This window comes from Pristiophorus japonicus, chromosome 1 (genome assembly GCF_044704955.1).
Source record: "Pristiophorus japonicus isolate sPriJap1 chromosome 1, sPriJap1.hap1, whole genome shotgun sequence".
NCBI classification, from domain to species: Eukaryota; Metazoa; Chordata; class Chondrichthyes; family Pristiophoridae; genus Pristiophorus; species Pristiophorus japonicus.
The window spans coordinates 279722996-279739195 of NC_091977.1; the positions used below are offsets into that span (position 1 = coordinate 279722996).

The 16200-nt window shown below is 43.8% G+C and overlaps 1 protein-coding gene across 1 annotated transcript in view; it reads right to left on the bottom strand.

Moving 5' to 3' along the window:
- Positions 1-483: 483 nt before the first annotated feature.
- LOC139270735 (brain and acute leukemia cytoplasmic protein-like) overlaps positions 484-16200 on the bottom strand; it is a 62285-nt gene continuing 46568 nt past the window's right edge. The window contains exon 3 of the mRNA XM_070888463.1: positions 484-984. Within this exon, the coding sequence (XP_070744564.1) occupies positions 871-984 (114 nt within the window). The 3' untranslated portion in view covers positions 484-870. The remainder of the gene's footprint in view (positions 985-16200) is intronic.

Consider the following 16200-nt stretch of genomic DNA (forward strand, 5'->3'; position numbering starts at 1 on the left):
GTTGACCACGAAGCTGAACTCACCATCCCCAGCAGCCCAGCAAGGCCAGCTGCCCAGCAAAGAACCAACCCAAATAACCCACGCCTGCATTTGTACTGAGACAAGGTTGCGAAAAGCCCCAGATCGTCTCACGCTGTAAATAAGTGCACCATTGACTTTGGGAAGGAGTGATGTTATGTATGCAACCCTAGGCAATCTGTATCATACCACCACCAGAGGGCTTACCTGTTGGAGTCCCAAGGGATCCCAGCATCCTTTGGGAGCACTGTATATAAGCAGGCCTCCCATGCTGTACCAACACTCTGGAGTATGAATAAAAGCGCTAAGGTTACACTTACTCATTGTCTACAGTACTAAGTTGCATTATGTTGGAATTTGTTCCATCCATCAACATTTAGGGACAAAACCCGGGCAGTAGGAAAGCAGTAAAAGATGATCAAAAGCATTTTAAAGAGGTTTAAAACCAGCCTATGTAGATCAATCAAAAGTGAAGAAGTCTTTTTAATTAGCGTAAAAGTTTGACTCCATTTGCAAAGAAGATCAATATATCCATTGGAAAACCTACATGCATATTTCTAGTTACTTAGATCTTGCATGTATTCAGAATTCCAGATAAATTCATACATACATATTGGAACATTGATTACAGCTCTATTTTGTTTTTCTTAAAAATCATGTAGGATGTTCTACATTTGCAATGAGTCTTCAGGTGTTGGTTCTCAAGGCACAGAAACATAATTATTTTCCGCTCAGCGTTGAAGGTTTTTAAGCATTTCATTTCTTCAAAGACTTCTTGAGGCAATGGATCTTTGTAAAGTGCAAACGGTATTGATCTCTTTGCCCTGTAAGTTCCTGCGCTAATTGCTTTTTTTACTTCACGTAGTTCTCCATTTTTCTTCCATCCGACTCAATTGAGCAGATATTTTTTGTGACATGAATGCTGACTTCTTTTGCTGGCATTTTGTTGGCCTCCCGTTTCTTCTTCTAAGTAAGCAGAAATAGGTTATTCATTTTAACAATGGTTAAGAACATCAGACTATAATGCAGAACTGAGGAGGTATGGAAAAACGATTGTTGGATGTTGAACAAAGCACCTATTTAATCCCTTTCAGTTGAGACGTTAAACCAAGGCCCTGTCTGCCCTCTCAGTGGACGTAAAAGATCCCATGGCACTATTTTGAAGAAGAGCAGGGTAGTTATTCCCGGTGTCCTGGCCAATATATATCCTTCAGTCAACATAACAAAAACAGATTATCTGGTCATTTATCACATTGCTGTTTGTGGGAACTTGCTGTGCGCAAATTGGCTGCCACGTTTCCCACATTACAATAGTGACTACACTCCAAAAGTACTTCATTGGCTGTAAAGCACTTTGAGATGTCCGGTGGTCATGAAAGGCACTATATAAATGCAATCTTTCTTTTTTTCTTTCTTTATGGGTTTGACATTCATGTAGTTGGAGCACACTACAGAAAATTAGATATCGGAGACCAGGTTACAAGACTACAATCTAGTTGCAAAAATTGTAATAACATGGAAATCAGAGGGTAGATTTTAGCACCAGGCATGGAACGGCTGAGCTGCAGGTGAAATGCCAGCTTGTTCCTCGAGCCATTTCAAAGGCATTACCCTGAACGGGTGTCCCACTGCAGCTCGGCGACGAATAGGCACTGTATTGGGCAGCCCTGAGGCAGGCCCAGCTGGCAGGAAGGTTGATCAGTGGGGGAAACTGCGGAGGGGGGAAACTTGGGGCAGCAGCAGGCCCACATTATTCACGTGGAGCCCGTACAAGCACTATTGCTCCATCCTGAACCATGCAAATAAAGATTTCCTAACGTTCTGCTGGTCTCGTCCTCTGCAACTGGGTGGATGGCTCAGCTGGGTAGTGCATGCATGGCACATCCTCCTCCCAGTTGTTGCTCGGAAATGTATCCTGCCACTAAGCTGGGTGGTAGTGTGAGCTGTGAGGAGGATGCTAAGAGGCTGCAGAGTGACTTGGACAGGTTAGGTGAGTGAGCAAATGGATGGTAGATGCAGTATAATGTAGATAAATGTGAGGTTATCCACTTTGGTGGCAAAAACAGGAAGGCAGAATATTATCTGAATGGTGACAGATTAGGAAAAGGGGAGGTGCAACGAGACCTGGGTGTCATGGTACATCAGTCATTGAAAGCTGGCATGCAGGTGCAGCAGGCGGTGAAGACGGCAAATGGCATGTTGGCCTTCATAGCGAGAGGATTTGAGTATAGGAGCAGGGAGATCTTACTGCAGTTGTACAGGGCCTTGGTGAGGTCACACCTTAAATATTGTCGACAGTTTTGATCTCTTAATCTGAGGAAGGACATTCTTGCTATTGAGGGAGTGCAGCGAAGGTTCACCAGACTGATTTCCGGGATGGCAGGACTGACATATGAAGAAAGACTGGATCGACTAGGCTTATATTCACTGGAATTTAGAAGAATGAGAGGGCATCTCATAGAAACATATAAAATTCTGACGGGATTGGACAGCTTAGATGCAGGAAGAATGTTCCTGATGTTGGGGAAGTCCAGAACCAGGGGGTCACAGTCTAAGGGTAAGGGGTAAGCCATTTAGGACTGAGATAAGGAGAAACTTCTTCACTCAGAGAATTGTGAAACTGTGGAATTCTCTACCACAGAAATTTGTTGAGTCCAGTTTGTTAGATATATTCAAAAGGGAGTTAGATGTGGCCCTTACAGCTAAAGGGATCAAGGGGTATGGAGAGAAAGCAGGAATGGGGTACTAAAGTTGCAAAAATGATCAGCCATGATCATATTGAATGATGGTGCAGGCTCGAAGGGCCGAATGGCCTACTCCTGCATCTATGTTTCTATTTTTCTATAGTTACGTCACAGGACACCGATTCGCCCGTAATCTTAGGGGGAAAATTGCAGTCGGAGGCTTCCTTCGGGCAAATCCTTCCGACCGGAATAAAATCTATGAAAATACCAGGTGGTCCCGGAGGATTGTAGGATTGCGATTGGAGGCCTAGGTTCGCAGTCCAGCATATGGGAACATATCTTCCAGATACGTATTCGGATCGTGGGATCACATAGGCCTGGACCACCAGTGAACATCTAGTATTCTCATTTACAATAATGGGAATTCCATTTGTATGAGTTCCCATTAGTATCAGTGAGAATATCCACCAAAAACATGAACACAACAGAATTAATTAAAAAAATGACCTCACATTTTTAAAATTAATTGAAATTAAATGTTTTGGAAAAAAAAATTAATTTACTTTAAAGTACAGGGATTTTAATATAAAAATTATTGATTAAATTCAATTATTCTATATTTTTAAACTCTTATTCTGGTAAAAGTAGGCCTACTTTTATAAGGCATAAGAGTTTGAAGAACATACGCTGGGCAAGAGTTGGGCAAATAGCTCAAATCTTTGCCATCGAATGTCTTTCCTGCGGGCATGCGGCGATTGGTCAAAAGAAATTTTGACAGATCGGAAAAGCCGGTTCTTGGCGTTTGTGCATCCCGCCCCGAGACCGGCATTTGCGAGGCCTCTTCGGGTACGTGCACACATTGTATGCACCCGGAGAGGCTGCAATTTTCAGCCCAATGATGCTCTCACCTGATTCTCGTGGGCCACCCAGCAGAAAGCCCAAGTAAATGTGCAACTCTAACAGAGTGGTTATGTTACTGGACCAGTAATCCAGAGGCCTGGACTAATGATCCAGAGATATGAGTTGAAATCCCACCATGGCAGTTGGGGACTTTAAATTCAGTTAATTAAATAAATCTGGAATTAAAAAGCTAGTCATCATCATCATTGGCAGTCCCTCGGAATTGAGGAAGACTTGCTTCCACTCTTAGCATGAGTTCTTAGGTGGCTGAACAGCTCAATACGAGAACCACAGTCTCTGTCACAGGTGGGACAGACAGTGGTTGAATGAAAGGGTAGGCGGGGAGTCTGGTTTGCCGCACGCTCCTTCCGCTGCCTGCGCTTGATTTCTGCATGCTCTCGGCGACGAGACTCGAGGAGCTCAGCGCCCTCCCGGATGCTCTTCTCCCACTTAGGGCGGTCTTTGGCCAGGGACTCCCGGGTGTCAGTGGGGATGTCACACTTTATCAGCGAGGCTTTCAGGGTGTCCTTGAAATGTTTCCGCTGCCCACCTTTGGCTCGTTTGCCGTGAACGAGTTCCGAGTAGAGCGCTTGCTTTGGAAGTCTCGTGTCTGGCATGCAAACTATGTGGCCTGCCCAGCGGAGCTGATCAAGTGTGGTCAGTGCTTCAATGCTGGGGATGTTGGCCTGGATGAGGACGCTAACATTGGCGCGTCTGTCCTCCCAGGGGATTTGTATCAGTAATGGTGATCACAAAACTACCGGATTGTCATTAAAAGCCCATCTGGTTCATTAATGCTCTTTAGGGAAGGAAACCTACCGTCCTTACCCAGTCTGGCCTGGATGTGACTCCAGACCCACAGCAATGTGGTTGACTCTTAACTGCTCCCTGAAATGGCCAGCAAGCCACTCGGTTGTATTCAAAAAGGTTGCTCACCACTACCTTCTCGAGGGCAGTTATGGATGGGCAACAAATACTGACCTAGCCGGCGATGTCCACATGCCATGAATGAATTTCATGACCGCCCTAAAATCAGCACTCAAGAGTGCAAACACAAGGGGGGAAAATTGTGGTCGGAGACTTCCTTCGTACGAACACCTCCGACCCGAAAAAAATCTACGAGGGTACCTGGTGGTCCCGAAGGACCGTAGGATCCTGGCCGGAAGCCTAGATTCACTGTGCAGTGCATGGCAAGATGACTTCGAGGTAGGTACGTACAAGCTGGAGTCATGTGGGCCTGGACCACCAATCGCTATGCAGTATTCTCATTGATACAAATGGGAACTCCGTTTGTACAAGTTCCCGTTACTATCAACGAGAAAAACCCCTAAAACACCGAAACACAGCATAATAAATAAATAAAACACCCCACATATTTAAAATGAATTGAAATTAAATGTTTTAGAAAAAATATATTTTGGGGAATTTTTGTTATGTGTTTTATTAGTGTTAAGCTTACCTTAATGGACAGGGTTTTTAATATAAAACTGAGTGTTTAAATTTAATTTTTATATGTTTTAAAAGTGTTACGATGGTAAAAGTAGGATATATGCCTGCTTTTACCAGGCATCAACCTTTGAAGGAGATTCGCTGGGCATGAGTTGGACAAATAGCCCAATCTCTCCCGCGCGGATGTTCTTCTCTCGGGAATGTGGAGGAAATCTTGACAGACCGGAAAAGCCGTTTCTTGGTGCATGCGCATCGCGTCCCGAAAACTGGCTTTTGTGAGGCCTCGCCAAGTCCGTGCACTCTTCGCAAGGCCACAATCTTTGGCCCAAGTTGCTTCAGAGAAGGTTCACAAGGTTGATTCCTGAGATGAAGGGGTTGACATATTAAGAAAGGTTGAGCAGGTTGGGCCTATATTCATTGGAGTTTAGAAGAATGAGAGGTGATCTTATTAACACATATAAGATTCTGAGGGGGCTTGACAGGGTAGATGCAGAGAGGGTGTTTCCCCTCGTGGGGGAATCTAGAACCAGGGGGCATAGTTTCAGAATAAGGGGTTGCCCATTTAAAACAGAAATGAGGAGGAATTTCTTCTCTCAGAGGGTCATGAATCTTTGGAATTCTCTACCTCAGAGATCTGTGGAGACTGGGTCTTTGAATATATTTAAAGTGGAGTTAGACAGATTTTTGAATAATAAGGGAGTCAAGGGTTATGAGGAGCAGGTGAGGAAGTGAAGTTAAGGCCAGGATCAGATCAGCCATGATCTTATTGATTGGTGGAACAGGCTCGAGGGGCAAAATGGCCTACTCCTGCTCCTATTTCTTATATTCTTATGTTCTTAAATCATCAGATTACAGCTTGGAACTCACTACGCATTTTGTTTTTTGGCAAAATATCTCTTTAATATCTTTTTCTGCTATCTTTGACCTGAATCTTTGCAGATGACAGCAGGATCTGCATATCATTACCTTGATGGCTGATGTTTATAAATAGCTTTGTAACACGGGCAAAGAAGTGTGAACTAATTTGAATTTGTTTTTAGTGATAGATAGGGATGTAGCTACTGAGCTGATGTTTGCATTTATTTGGCCAACATTGCTCCCTCAACCAAAACCTTAAAGTCAAAAGATCTGGCAATTCACTCATTTATTTCTGTACGAGGAGCCTGTCTTTGTGCAAATTAGCTGCATTCCAGGATTTATTCAATGATCCCTTGCCTTAGAATCATATAATCATAGAAGAATTATGACACAGGAGGCCATTTGGTCCATCTTGTCCGTGCCATTCGAAAAAGAGTTACCCAGCCTAAACCCACCTCCCAGCACTAGGTCCATAGCCCTGTCAGGCACAGCTCTTTAAGTGCACATTCAAGTACACTTTTAAATGTGATGAGGGTTTCTGCCTCTACCCCCCTTTCAGGCAATGAGTTCCAGACCCCACCACCCACTGGGTGAAATATTTTTTCCCCATCTCCCCTCTAATCCTTCTACCAACATTTTTAAATCTATGGCCCCTGGTTATTGACCCCTCTGCTAAGGGAAATATGTCCTTCCTATCCACTCTATCTAGGCACCTCATAATTTTATACACCTCAATTAAACCTTCCCTCAGACACCTCTATTCCAAAGAAAACAACCCCAGCTTATCCAAACTTTCCTCATAGCTAAAATTTTCCAGTCCTGGCAACATCCTCATAAATCGCCTCTATACCCTCTCTAGTGCAATCACATCCTTCTTGTAATGTGGTGACCAGAACTGCACGCAGTACTATAGCTGTGGCCTAACAAGTGTTGTATATAGTTCCTGCTTCTTCCTTGCTCTTATATTCTATTTCCTATAATAAAGAAAAGCATTCCATATGCCTTTTTAACTACCTTGTCGACCTGTCCTGCTACCTTTAAGCATCTGTGGACACTCCAAGGTCCCGCTGTTCATCTATACCTCTCAGTATCCTCTCATTTATTGTCTATTCCCTTGCGTTGTTGCCCCTCCCCAAATGCATTACCTCACACTTCTCCGAATTTCAACTTTCAGATCCTTGTGTTCAAATCCTTCCATGGCCTCGCCCCCACGCTCCTAATGATCTGTTGTAGTCATGTAATTATGCACAATATCTAATCATTAAAGAAAATAAAGGACGGATTTATATAGCGTATTTCACATCCTCAGCATGTCTCAAAGTGCTTTACACCTAACTGATTACTTTTGAAGTCCAGTCACTGTTATTACGTAGACACACTCAGCAGCAATTTACACACAGCAGAGTCAACAACAGCAACTGACATTTATATGGTATCTTTAACATAATAGACCATCTCAAGGCACTTTACAGGAGCGATATCAAACAAAATTTGACACTGAGCCACATAGGAGGTGAAGAGAGGTGATCTCATTAAAATATAGAAGATTCTGAGAGGGATTGAAAGGGTAGACGCTGAGAGGTTGGTTCCCCCGGCTAAAGAGTCCAGAACTAGGGGGCATAGTCTCAGAATAAGGGGTCAGCCTGAGATGAGGAGGAATTTCTTCACTCAGAGGGTTGTGAATCTTTGGAACTCTCTGCCCCAAAGTGCTGTGGCTGCTCAGTCATTGAGTATAGTCAAAGCTGAGCCCCTTCTCCTTCCTCCCTGCACGATTTTTTACAGACCATTTACCTCTTTTACTTTGTTAACTCATTTAGGGTCATGTTGTTTAGTCTGAGCTTGTTGATTTTGGCAATTTTGCTTGCTCAGCATTATACCTTTAAAGGTACAGACCATTATACCACTTATGGTCAAGAATAAATCATATAAGAATCCCTTTTCTGTTTTTGGCAATATTCTTTTATTTGACTCAAGCTTTAAGGTTTAATTCCCAAATAGAGAGTTAAAATTCCTGGACGAACTTTTGTAAAGGGAATGCTCAGACTTGTACAGTGCACAGCTTGATTACTGTGTTCATTTCTGGCCACCAAGACACAAGGGCCTCGAAATTGGGAATTGCAAGACTTTGCGTCAGGCGCAGAATTCAGGTTAAATTCGGGTTATCGCCCTCGGAAGGAAGTGCAGCGCTAAATCAAGCGCTCCACTTCCTGTGGCACTAACGGGGCGCATATAAGGGGCTCTTCCCTCAATTAAAGGGAAGGGCCCAAGCTGCACACTCTGCATAAGGACAACCAACCTACCTGGACAACCGGGGAGCGAGGGTGCCGTGCGATCAGCCCGGCACTCAAGCAGAGCACTGAGCGATCGCGGCACTGACCCCGTGACCAAACCACGATTGGAGCGGCATGGTAAAGGGTAGATTTTTTTCCACAGCAGCTGGCCACCTCACATTTGATTTTCGCTCCGGGAGCGGCCAGCTGCCCGGTACACATCGCCCAGCGCAGCTTCAGGGGGCGAAACCCAATTTAGGTTCCGGGGCGCTAATGGGGCGATGCTCACGGCGATGATGTCACGATTTCTAGGCGCAGGAGATCAGGACGCAACGCCATAGTGCCGTCACTGAACTCCCGCCTGAAATTAGCGAGAGTCGTTAGCAGCACCACCATCGGTCGCAAACTCATTTGCCCCCCGAGGGTGCTATCGGGAGGCGCAAATGCACCCAATTTCTCCCCCAAAGAAAACATTCAAGCACTGGAGAAAGCACAGCGAGGGACTATGAAGCTGATCCTAGAGTCAGCATGATGAGAAAAGAGCCGAGGGCTTGAAAATGAGACATTTGAGAGGGGATCTTATAGAGGTATTTTCGAGCTCAATTTTCCCCAAAGCATTTTTTTGGCGTACTTGAAGAGTTATGCTCGATATTTTGTGGGCCAAGTACGCCAAAAAAAAGTATTGTTAAGTTTCCCCATTGGATCTCTTCATTTTGACGTGGCCTAACCCGAGGGGGGTGGAGCCTTGATCTGCACCAAGAAGATCGGGCTGCCATGGTAACCAGGGACACAATGCGAGGCTGCATAGTGAAGCATACAGCACCTCGCAACACATTAAAAGAATTGAAAAACACATAGCACTACCTTACCTCCAACCTCATCCAAAGGCTGTCTGGTCCTCTCTCTCTCTCTCTCTCTTTCAGTGTGTCCGGGCATCTGCTGCGCTGCTTTCCTTACCTGCGCCAATTTCCTTAACTCTAGGGAAGTTTTTTCAGGACTGGCCACATACGCTGGCATAATCAGAACTGGAGTAACTCTCAGCTGGCCAAACTTCCCTAAGCTGGTTACGCCCCCTTTGGCTGAAAAAAAACTGACTTAAAAAATTTGTAACTAACTGAGCTACACTGGTGCAAATTGATTGAGAAAACTGGGGATTTTTAAGTTAAGGCTAGAAAAAGCAGCCTGCTCCAAAACAAATGGTGCAAATACTGGGGAAAATTGAGCCCTTGGATAATAAATAGTTTATTTGGAAGGTTAATCTGGAATATTATTCTAAATTAAACTGTGGGAGCAGGACAAGAGGGCACAGGTTCAAACGAGTAAATGGTCACTTTAGGGCAGTTTTGCCAGTCTTGTCTCTATCCCCATTTCCAAATCATTACTATACAATATGAATAGTAAACGGTCCATCACTGATCCTTTGACAGGTTTATAATACTCCAATATGTAGGTGGATTTCCGGGGGGGATTTCCCGATCACCTGCTGTAATGTTAACTGAAGAACCACGGAAACTCCGTTTTCCCAGGACAAGCGGGATAACCTCTGTGGAAATTCACCTCTGTATTGTTTTACAAAAATCTTCTTACTTGAACAAATATTTTCTCTGGTCCCATCAAAAACTCTGCTGTAATTAGCAAAGGATTGCAAACATCAGTAAGATGAACCCCTGACATGAACTATGTAGACCGTGCCCATGAGTTGATTATATTTACCCTCTGGTTTTTACATGCATGCCACTTAATACCGACTGTTAAATAATAATCTGGATATAGTTAGCATTGTTATTTTTATTACAGTTAATTATCACCTCAATTAAGTATGTAATTATTATCAATATCCATAATAGAATCTGTTTAAGATTTCCGCTGGTACTGTGTGTTGATGCTTTAGCACACTGTGGACAAGAAATTCATCTTTTGGTGATAGCGGTATTTTTTCGGTATTTATCGCCAAAAATACCGCTAATCACACTGCTATTTTTTAAAGGCCTAAGTTTCATTAAAAAATGTGGCCAACGGTAAAAATTAGCGTCGGATAAGGATTCATGGTGGAAACCACAGTCCTCGCCAACTTTAGTCCGAGGCCGATTACCGCTAAAAGACAGGCCCTGGGAGGGAAGAAAACACAAAAAATGCAAAAAACAAAAAATAAAAAATCACAAAACATTTACAAGACCCTTAACTAAGTAATCACTGTAAAAAAAATGTAAAAATAAAAACTGTAACTTACCTTTTTTGCAGGTCTTCATATGTACCGCCGTTTTTGGGACTGCAACGCAGGTTTTTCTCGGGCGTTTTTTTCACCCAGAATACAGGTGTGCCAAGTGTCCAAACTACGGCGATAGCGGTATTTCCAGTCTTGCACGCCAGCAGTCCGCTGTTCAGTGGTATTTCAAAACCGCCGGCGCAAGACTTCACCGAAACTATTAGATCATTGTCCATCGGCAAAAACAGCAAAATAGCGCAAGGTTGGAGAATTTCCAGCCCTGTATGTGATTCGGGCAGTATGCAATTCACACTTGTGAATCAGCGTACACTGAGCTTATCATCTTATATGGTCTACATAAGAACATAAAAATTAGGAGCAGTGGTAGGCCATTCGGCCCCTTGAGCCTGCTCCGCCATTCAATGAGATCATGGCTGATCTTCAACCTCAACTCCACTTTCCTGCACTATCCCCATATTCTTTACTTCCTTCAATATCCAAAAATCTATCGATCTTGTCTTGAATATACTCAAAGATTGAGCCACCATAGGCCTCAAGGGTAGAGAATTCCAAAGATTCACCACCCTCTGAGTGAAGAAGTTTCTCCTTAATGGCCGACCCCTTATTCTGAGACTGTGACCCCTGGTTCTAGACTTCTCAGTCAGGCCCTGTCAAGCCCTGTAAGAATTTTGTATGTTTCAATGAGATCACCTCTCATTCTTCTGAACTCTAGAGAATATAGACCTAGACTACTCAATCTCTCCTCATAGGACAATCCCTCCATCCCAGGAATCAGCCTGGAGAACCTTCATTGCACTCCTTCAATGGCAAGTATATCCTTCCTTAGGTAAGGAGAACAAAACTGTACACAATACTCCAGATGCGGTCTCACAGGGGAGACCAAACCCTTTTGCATGTGAGGTTGAGGGTGGGGAGGGAATAACCCCTGTTTTGTTTTTGTACATCTCTTTGAAGCTGATTACAGAGAGGAATTCCTAAGGTGTGTAGCTGGAAAGATCCAACGATGTGGAAAATGTTTTAATAGCTGGTATCCAGGGGTATGGGTAGCATATTGGTTATGTTACTGAACTGGTAATCCAGAGGCCTGGACTAATAATATGCAGAAATGAATAATCCCACTATGGTAGCTGGGGAATTTAAATTCAGTTAATTGAATAAATCTGGAATAAAAAGCTAGTATCAGTAAAGGTGACCATGAGCCGTAAAAAACCATCTGGTTCACGAATGTCCTTTAATGAAGGAAATCTGCCATCCTTACCCGGTCTATATGTGACTCCAGACCCACAGCAGTGTGGATGACTCTTAACTGCCCTCTGAAATGGCCTAGCCTGCCATCCAGCTCACCACCACCTTCTCGAATTAGGGATGGTCAATAAATGCTGGCCTTACCGGCGACGGCCACATCCCGTGAATGGAAAATACAGCCCTGGATTCGGCCACGACTTTCAAAGTGTACATAATTTGAGTGTTCACACCAAGTTGTATCACTAGCAAGTACCAAAGTAAGGAAGATGTGGTAGTAGTTGGAAAGGCAAGCAGGATTACCTTTCTTAAGAGTAGGGTAAACATGAGCAAATTTCCAAAAGGTGGACTGTTAGCAAGGCAAGAGGAATTGAATAGAGGATGATGAACAGGGTACTAGCAAGACCAAAGGCCCAAAGAGCAGAGTAACTGAATGAGCTGGTGGGGATAAAACTTGCTGCAGTCACAATGGCCTTTATATTCCTTAATAACCTTATTTCTAAAGTAAATTTCCATCTCCCTTTTAAACATCTTGATTGGTTTTTCATCTATGGCCTGCTGGGGCAGTGTGTTCCACAGTCTCACCTTTTGTGTGAGGACATTTTTTTCCTGGAATCATTGTAACTGCTTTAACTCACAGGGGGATGACATTCAGCCTCCCAAAAAGGCCACTTACTGCCACTAAAGTGACGGCCGGGTTGCGGAGTTGAGTGGCCGCCGACTTCCGGTCCAATGGCCGCCATGATTGAAATTCACCTCGGGAATTATTCTGGTGGTCCCCACTTCCGCCCCGCTGTTGCGGACCATCCGAAGCGTGTTATCAAAGTGCGCACCACCGCTCCCCCGCGCCTCCATGGCACACCCCGCGCAATTAAGCTGGAAAAATCATAGATCCGCCGCGTGGGCCCCCAACAGCTTTTTCTCTCGACGCACCTTCCTTTCACTCTGTGAGTCATGGCAACATAGTGGCCCTTCAAGGGGAGGGTGCACTGCCGCGGCCACCATGTTTTTTTTTGCCGGCCGACTTCCCGATCAGCCGGACAATTATGGCCGCGGGTTCAGCCGGGCCGCCAACAGGCAGCCTGGCACCCCCTCTTAAGTGCCAGGCTGCTGGCCCAGCTGAAACCCTCACTGGTGACCCAGTGGCAGAACCTAAATAATCGCTTCTTCTCTCCGCTTTAAATGTGGTGGAGCAGATGTGCAATGACGTCAGCACCACTCCGCCGCTGACTGACAGTGGTGGAGATTCTGTCCCGCCCCCAATTCCGCCCCTCTAGAGTACTTACCACCGCACCTCCGCCCCCATTATGACCGACCTCCAGTCCGCTCCAAAAAAATTGCTAAAGAGCTGAAAATGGATCAAGAGTCTGCCTCATCTGACATGACGGTAAAACACCTGGAAAACGGTAAGTGCGCCAGGTTTCCGATGGTGGTGAATTTCTACCCAATTTCTAAATTAATTTAAAACAAATTAACCAGTTCTGATGAATGACCTGAAACGCTAACTCTATTTCTCTCTCCACAGGTGCTGCCTGACCTGCTGAGTGTTTCCAGCATCTTCTGTTTTTGCCTTAGATTTCCAGTATTTGCCTTTATTCTTATTTATGTCCCCTTGTTCTGGATTTCTTTATTAAAGGAAGGAATCATTTCTTACCTATTCTTTTAATTCTTGTTATTGTTTTAAATTTAGTAACTTCACGGAATATAACCCAAGTTTGCCCAGTCTGTTGTGGTAGCTCAGCACCTTCATGCCAAGTATCATCCTGGGGAATCACCATTAGACACCATCCTTGGACAGTATGTCCTTCCTAAGATGCAGCATCCAAAATGAAACACAATATTCCAAATTATGTTGGGCCAATATTTTGTATAATGTTGGTAGTATTTCCTTTCCTTTATATTTTAAATTTCTTGTGATGAAGCCCAATTTCTCATGAGCTTTTTTGATTACTTTTTGCATCTCGGAGCCATCTTTTATTATGAATTATATACCCAGGCCCCTCAATCTCTCTGTTCATCTAGCCCCCTTAGCACTTCATTGTTTAGTATACTCCCTTCTGACTTCCTTACTCTACACGTTGTTATAGCGATTTGTATCCTGCATCATTCCGCCCACTTTTTAAATCCATTTACATTCTTCCTCCTCGTTTAGTATAATCTGCAAACCTGGATATATTCCCTATTCCAGATGTTTAAATCCTTGCTTAAAAAGAACGATTCATTATCTTATTACACCTAGTGCACAGAGGAAATCTTCACCCCACGGGCTAGAAATTCGTCTGTGAAGCGCCCATTTTCCAGTTGCCGGTTCGTGTCTGGTGATCGCCGGTTTGAAGATAATGAGGCCCGTCATGTGTTTAAACGGGTTAGTAATCTGCCTCGCTCTTTTTAATCCTAAATTTCACTCATCATATTTCCCCACTATTGACAGTTCTGAATATATCTTCATGAATGGGGCCACAGGAGGAAAGTAGCACTACGAGTAATTATCATCCCCAAGAGATCAGTCTGACTTCAGATAGACTTTGTTCGGTTATGTCTAATTCAGTCAAATCAAAGTAAATTTGCTGAAGGCTGTCTAAAGATTTAATATGGGCAAAGGTGAGGCAGCATATTGATGTTCTGACAAGTTGCAACATGGAGTGGTAGGATGTGGATTCGCAAACACAATTCCCTAGAACGGGGTTCGATTTACTCTCGTAGCAAGCTACCCAATCCATTTGTGCAAATTTCCTTTGTGCACATTTTATCACAGTCATTAATGAATTAATTTTAAATTAGTCATACGGTAGCATAGTGGTTATGTTACTAGACTGGTAATCCAGAGGCCTAGACTAATAATCCGGAGAAGTAAGTTCATAATCCAACCACGGTAACTGGGGAATTTAAATTCAATTAATTGAATAAATCTGGAATTAAAAAATAGTATCAGTAATGGTGACCATGAAACCAGCGGATTGTCATAAAAACCCATTTGGTTTACTGATGTCTTTTAGGGAAGGAAATCTGCCATCCTTACCCAGTCTGGTCTATATGTGATTCTAGGCCCACAGTGATGTATTTTTTTGCAGATGACATACAAGTTGGAAGTGTAGTGAAAAGTGAGGAGGATAGTGATAAACTTCAAGAGGACATAGACAGGCTGGTGGAATGGGTAGTCATGTGGCAGATGAAATTTAACACAGAAAAGTATGAAGTGATACATTTTGGTAGAAAGAATGAGGAGAGGAAATATAAACAAAAGGGTACAATCCTAAAGAGGGTGCATGAACAGAGAGACCTGGGGGTATATGTGCACAAATCGCTGAAGATGGCAGGGCAGGTTGAGAACACAGTTAAAAAAGCTAACGGGATCCTGGGCTTCATGAATAGAGGTATAGAGTACAAAAGTGTGGATATTATGATGAACCTTTATAAAACACTGGTTCGGCCTGAACTTGAGTATTGTGTCTAATCCTGGCACCGCACTTTAGGAAGGACGTGAAGGCCTTGGAGAGGGTGCAGAAAATATTTACGAGAATGATTCCAGGGATGAGGGTCTTCAGTTACATGGATAGACTGGAGAAGCTGGGGTTGTTCTCCTTAGAGCAGAGAAGGTTGGGAGGAGATTTGATCATGGTGTTCAAAATCATGAGGGGGTTTAGACAGAGTAGATAGAAATTGTTCCCATTGGCAGAAGGGTTGAGAACCAGAGGACACAGATTTAAGGTGATTGGCAAAAGAACCAAAAGTGACATGAGGGAAAACGTTTTTACACAATGAGTGGTTAAGATCTGGAATGCACTGGCTGAAAGGGTGGTGGAGGCAGACTCAATTGTGGCTTTCAAAAAGGAGTTGGCTGAGTACCTGAAGGAAAAAGATTTGCAGGGCTATGGGGAAAGGGCGGGTGAATGGGACGAACTGGGGTGCTCTTGCAGAGAGCCGACATGGGCTCGACTGGCTGAATGGCCTTCTTCTGTGCTATAACCATTCTATGATTCCATGACTCTTATCTGCCCGCTGAAAAGGCCCAGCAAACCATTCAGTTGTACCAAACCGCTTCAACAAAGTCAGCACCTTCACCACAATCTGTAGCGGTTCAAAAAGGCGGCTCACCACCACCTTCTCAAGGGCAATTAGGGATGGGCAATAAATGCTGGCCTTGCCAGTGACGCCCACATCCCAGGAACAAATAAATTCAAAAAATATTATCTTAGAATAAAGCACAAAGAAATTTTACGCAAATGAATGAAGCTACCAAAAGAAATTAAACCCCATTTGAATTTGCTGTGCCAGTACCAAGAGTTGCCATGGAGAAGGAGGAATATGGAATCATTGCATTGAGTTGGGGCTGTGGAATTTGAGAATGGAATGAGAAAGCAGAACTCATAAACCATTATCTGTATATATTAATCCAGGGGAAAGCAAATAGCAACTGAAGAGTGGCAGGGGAGTTGGGGATGGGAAGGGTTGGGGAGAAGATATCGGGATAATTGTATGCTTAAAAAATTCAGAAGACTGAATTCTGTTAGTTGACAAGGTGAAAAATGGCTTTGCCTCCCTAGAGTAAAAT